This window comes from Rhinatrema bivittatum, chromosome 17 (genome assembly GCF_901001135.1).
Source record: "Rhinatrema bivittatum chromosome 17, aRhiBiv1.1, whole genome shotgun sequence".
Classification (NCBI taxonomy): domain Eukaryota; kingdom Metazoa; phylum Chordata; class Amphibia; order Gymnophiona; family Rhinatrematidae; genus Rhinatrema; species Rhinatrema bivittatum.
The window spans coordinates 31,312,436-31,318,435 of NC_042631.1; the positions used below are offsets into that span (position 1 = coordinate 31,312,436).

Consider the following 6,000-nt stretch of genomic DNA (forward strand, 5'->3'; position numbering starts at 1 on the left):
CCCTGGGTGTTTTATATCCACATTTTCAAAGTGAAAGTACCTCCATGCTTTCTCCTTTGAAATGCGGTGCGAAGATCACGGGTAAAAGTACCCAGGGGCTTTATACGAAGCAGGACAGTTTTACCTGTGGAAATACTGTTTTACCTTGTTCTAAAATTGCCCGCCCAATATGTGGATAAACTTATGTGCGTATGTCTTGTGTGCGTATAAGATTATCTAAGCCTGAGCAGAGGTTTTCTTGGGGTGGAGTTGGGGAAGGTTTGGACTTAGATGCATAATTTTGGGTTTTTGAAAGTATGCATATAAATTGCCTCTAATTTCTTTTGCACAAATTAGTAGGTAGTTTTTCTGGGATTATTTTCAAAGCAGATGTGCGTATGTTTGCTTTGAAAATTGGTGTAACTTATGCTTGTATTTGCCAAAAATTACCCCCATAATGCTTTTGATCAAGCATATCAACACTGGGATGTCAAGAAACATATTGGGGTATGATAATCAAACTACCCATGTTCTAGGTAAACACTATGAAAAGTACCCACTCCATGAAATGTACCTACATAAGAAGTAAGAATTTTTCATACTGGGTCAGATCAAGGGTCCATCAAGTCCATCCAGTTTCCAACAGTGGCCAATCCAGGTCACAAGTACTATTCAAGATCTCAAACAGTAAACAGATCCCATGCTGCAATCAAGTCGTGATAAGTAGTGGCTATTACTTAAGTCTTCTTGTTAATAACAATTTATGGACTTCTCCACCAGGAACTTGTCCAAATCCTTTTTAAACAGCTACCTAACAAGCTTAACCACATCTTTCAGTAATGAAATCCAGAGCTTAATTGTACATTGAATGAAAAAGAATTTTCTCCGATTTGTTTTGAATATGCTACTTACTAATTTCAGGGCATGCCCCTTAGTCTTTGTATTTTTTGAAAGAGCAAATAACCGATTTACATTTAACCATTCTATTCCATTCATTATTTTATAGACCTCTATCATATCCCCCCATCTCCTGTCTCTTCTCCAAGCTGAACAATCCCCATCCTCTTTACCCTTTCCTTGTAGGGCAGCCGTTCCTCTTTATCATTTTGGTTGCCCTTCTCTGTACTTTTTCCAATGCAACTATATCTTTTTTGAGATGCAGCGACCAGAACTGCACACAGTACTCTAGATGTGGCCTCGCCATGGAGCGATAGAGGCATTATGACATTTGCTGTTTTATTCCCCAATCCTTTCCTAATAATTCCTAGCATTCTGTTTGCTTTTTTGACCGTCACTGCAACTGAGCTGAGAATTTCAAAGTATTGTCCACTATCCTGCCCAGGTCCTTTCCCTGGGAAGTAACTCCTAATATGGAACCTAACATTGGGTAACTATCTTGTGCGTTACTTTTCCCCACGTGCATTTGAACTTGTCCATAGTAAATTTAATCTGCCATTTAAATGCCTAGTCTTCCAGTCTGGACTGCTATCTGCATCTTCAGATTGTTGAGTCCCTAGTTAATTGAAGTTGCTATGGGAATGGGGATCTGTAAATTAAAGTCCTTTAAATTTATGTGATTCATTTAATGTTAATTTGGCAATGATCTGCAAGGGGACATTTAATCTAATTGATAAGGGCTAGGTCATTCCCTTATTCTACATTGATTTTTGATGTGGAAATGACTCTTGTCCTCTTATATGGGATAAAGGTTTATAAATCAAATGTATGCCTGTGGGAAAGACTATAAGCATCCTTAGAACAGATACATGCTGGTACATGTTTTAGGAAAAAGTATGCAGGTCATTTGATTATTCAAAACTATCTGCGTAGGTGCCTCCCCACACCTAATCCCATCATGGGAACACCTTCAAAGATACGTGGGTAGAAGTACTCATGTACTGAAATATGCAGGTACTTTCACCAACGTAGAGAATGGGCAGTAATCTGAAAGCCCATTTCCATGAGTAAAAACATTTTGTCCACAGAAAGGACTTTCATTATTGATCTCCATTGTTTAAAAAAAAATAAATCTCTTTATTGGTTTTAGCAAGGTTTAGACATGAACAGTAAGTCACGTTGTAGTAAGATATGCCTAAAAATAACAGGTATGCTACTGAATGTTCTTAAAAACTGTCAGTGCTTCTTGGGTCAGATGTTACTTTTTGAAGTTCCCATTACACCTATGCTCAGCATCTCCTTTCTCAAGATTAATTTTACACCGAAAATAATTATATATAGGCAGACTGATGTAGACCAGCTATTTACTTGCTATTTACTTGCCAGGTTCTTATGGCCTGGATTGGCCACTGTTAGAAACAGGATGCTGGGCTTGATGGACCCTTGGTCTGACCCAGTATGGCATTTTCTTATGTTCTTACATTATATGGTCTGTGTACTAAAGAGCTTACAGATATTGCACATTAGATGTGCTGATGTGTTTCCAAACATAGTCGCAAATATGAGAAATTTCATTGTTTATGTGGCTATCTAATTTAGATAGCATTTAGTGATATGTAGAGCGCTGCCATATTTCAATGGCTGCACATGGTTTAGCGCAGCCATTGTAACACAGTAATTTTCTGCATTTCGTTAGCAATGTGCTGTGTTAAATAGTGGTCTAACGCCAGCAGTAAGATCGATGGGTTATGCATGGTAATTGATGATTAAAGTAAAGTGTTTGCTTCTTTTGAAGCATGCCCTAACATTGATGTCTTTATTTTTAGCTTGGGATGCTACTTTTCCACAGGATCTCATTGCTTCCTCCCACGTACAAGACAAAACTTTCATGAAGGGTTCCAGATATCCTAGAAGACACACCCCTGTGCCGGTCACCTCCATCAGTTCCAACCCCTCTCTGGCGCCTCCTGCTCTCAGTCAACAATCCCAGCTTCTCCGACTTATTTTGAAAAGAAACACAGTCACTCCAGGAATACTGCAAAAAATCACACCCATGTTGGACTCGACCCTACCTTCTCCAGTTATATCTGGCCACCCTTTATCCTCTCCAGATGTGCCCAGTCATTCGTATGTTCCAGGTGTGACTATTCCCCCAATTTCTATTTTAGATGTATCTAGTTCTAGTTTGCTTCCTCCAGCTGTGCCCAACCTTACCCTCCCATCTCCAGCTATGCCTATTCCTCCTTTACGTCCTCCAGCTGTTCCTGACCCTTCTTTGTCTCTTCTAGGTGTGCTGAGGCCCTCCCTACCACCTATCATATCCAGTTTTCCCACTTTCCATGCAGGTTCATTACAGAGCACCTCTATTCATGCGTCATCTGGAATATCTTCCTTTATGCTCTCTACAACAGTTACAACTTTTTCTCTGCTTCAAGTCTCAAGACATTTTACCCTGTACACAGGAGTCCTGGATTCTTCGCTTCCTCCAAAAAGAGTCCTGGCCTCCTTGCCTTCTGCAGAAATTCTAGGCTCACCTCTGCCTCCAGCAACAACATTAATACCCCTGCAACCTCCAAAGAGTCTGCCCTTCAAAGAAGAGTCCACTGTGGCTATAAGATCTGACTGGACTTCTGCAAAGAAAACCCATGTGATACCAGTGAAAGAGACTGATGGTGATCTTCTCGGACAAAAAGGCCACTCTGGTTAGTGGATCTATGGGAAATGAAGGCTCCAGCATTTCTGGAGTCGGTTATCCTTTAGTCTAAAGCCAAGCCTGGATGAGATGAGGCAGTCACATCTCATCTGAACTCAGGACCAACAAAATACGTGTTTTCTGATTTTAATTCAGAAATCCCTGGAAAATTCAATTAGTACCTGAAAAACAATTTGCACTGGTGTTTTTTAGAATGATTTTGAGGATCTTTCTTTGGCTACATGTATATTTAGGCAGCTTAAGCATAGCACTTATGCTTAAGGATAATGTGGTCAATTTTCAGAAAGCCCACATCGTTGCAGTTTCTGTGGATTATTGGTTTCCTTTCAAAAATTGCCTACAAGGTTTGGAACCTGCAACTTTTGTGGGCAGAAAAAGGCTGGAAAACAAGGCACGAAGATTTGAACATCAAATCTTTACACTTAGCCTGCCCTCTTCCTGCCCCTCAATCCAGTTAAAAGCACAGACACCGTTGAAGCCTTGGTGTACTTTTACCTGGATGGAGGAGGGAAATTCTCAGGCAGACCAATATACCTCAGTAAATCCCTAGTTAGCTGGGTAAATGGCTTTGACAATCATCAACTCCCATTTTCCGGTATAGCTCCGGAGTGACGTGAATAGGGAACCTGAGGATGTCAAATTTCTTGTGTGACTTTTTACCAAAAACAACACACTTCTGGGCAGAACCATCACATATGGATATATGTGCCCAATTTAACCACAACCCCTCCAACACTGGACACTAGTACCTGGGAAACATTTGGGGGTAGATTTTCAAAAAATGCGCGTTCGCGTACTTTTGTTGGCGCACCAGTCGCAAACAAAAGTACGCTGGATTTTAGTAGATACGCGGCGTAGCCGGTGTATCTGCTAAAATCCAGGATCGGCACGCACAAGGCTGCCGATTTTGGGCAGCCGGCGCGCACCGAGCCGCGCAGCCTGCCTCCGTTCCCTCCAAGGCCGCTCCGAAATCGGAGCGGCCTCGGAGGGAACTCGCTTTCGCCCTCCCCTCACCTTCCCCTCCCTTCCTCTATCTAACCCACCCCCCCGGCCCTATCTAAACCACCCCCCCTACCTTTGTCCGGGGATTTACGCCTCCCGGAGGGAGAAGTAAATCCCCGTGCGCCAGCGGGCCACTAGCGCGCCGAGATGCGACCCGGGGGCGGTTCCGGAGGGTGTGGCCACACCCCCGGGCCCGCCCCAGAAACGCCGCGATCGGCCCCGCCCCCGACAAAAAAAACCCCGGGGACTTACGCGAGTCCCGGGGCTCTGCGCGTGCCAGCAGGCCTATGGAAAATAGGCGTGCCGGGCCCTGCTCGCGTAAATCCGGGCGGATTTACGCGAGCAGGGCTTTTAAAATCCGCCCCTTGGAGTAAAAAACAAGAGTGCAGTAGGTACTGCTCAGTAACTTGATCATAAGCTCTACTCATCTGGCACATATAGAAATGTGGTAGGCAAAGGTCTAGATAGTTTTCCAAGCCCTGGAATCCAATTCAATGCCCAAGTCTTCATTCCATACGTTGATAATATATTGTGGGGTTTCTTTGCTATATTTACTATGAAGATTCCCCAAATACATGAGTGCAATACATTTGACATAGGCAACTGGATCACTTAAGAACTCTCCAGACCATCCAACTAATGCAAAGGCTTGGTCAAGTGAAATCAGCTCCACCAAAACACACTATAAATAGAAAGCATGGGAGTCTGGAGCAATATCAAATTCCTCACATAGAGCCTAAAAAGTGAGAAACCCCTCATCATCCCATAACTGAGCTATACAAATCAATCCCTTGTCTCTCCAAACCTTAAATGCAGGTGAGAACGAGCACCCTGAGATGGTTGGGTTTTCAAAAATAGGAGCAACAGGAGAAATTTTCATTGTCCCTACCCAAAAATGTTAAAATCTGCGAATACCTGGTTTTGACCCTTGCCTGGACTCTTGATACACCTGACCATTGCCTGCCCTTTGACCATGCCCTTAGCCTTAAACAGAGACCTTCGCCTAAGTCCTGCCATCCCCAGGTCCCAAAGCCTCAACCAGAGAGGAATGTGGGCTGGTAAAGGTGAAGCTCCTGACCAATCTCTGCTTCGCCTGGGTCTACCTGCTGCTGGTGAGAACCTGCAGGGCTCCTCCCTGCAGGTACAGCCAATCTCACCCCAGTCCAAGGGTTCACAGATACAACAATTGGCTTTTGCTTTGATGACTGCTCCTGGAAAAAGCATCTGCAGATGCTTTCTCTGCATTTAAATTTTCCATCGGAAACTATGCAGGTTGACTTAAATAGCCTACTCACGTAGTTCTTCCCTAAAAATGCCTCCAGGATCCATGGGTAAAAGTATGCATGTTGAACAATGCACATACTTTTATCTGCAAACAGGTTGAGCAATATTCAAAGTCCCCCACTTTA

At 43.3% G+C, this 6,000-nt stretch overlaps 1 protein-coding gene across 4 annotated transcripts in view; it reads left to right on the forward strand.

Moving 5' to 3' along the window:
- VWCE (von Willebrand factor C and EGF domains) overlaps positions 1–4,458 on the forward strand; it is a 103,143-nt gene extending 98,685 nt beyond the window's left edge. For 2 of the 4 annotated variants that reach the window (XM_029582810.1, XM_029582813.1), the window contains one exon: positions 2,703–4,458. In XM_029582810.1, coding sequence (XP_029438670.1) covers positions 2,703–3,583 — 881 coding nt within the window. In that variant the 3' untranslated portion in view covers positions 3,584–4,458. The remainder of the gene's footprint in view (positions 1–2,702) is intronic. The other 2 variants (XM_029582811.1, XM_029582812.1) reach the window with 2 other exon arrangements.
- The last annotated feature ends 1,542 nt before the right edge of the window (positions 4,459–6,000 follow it).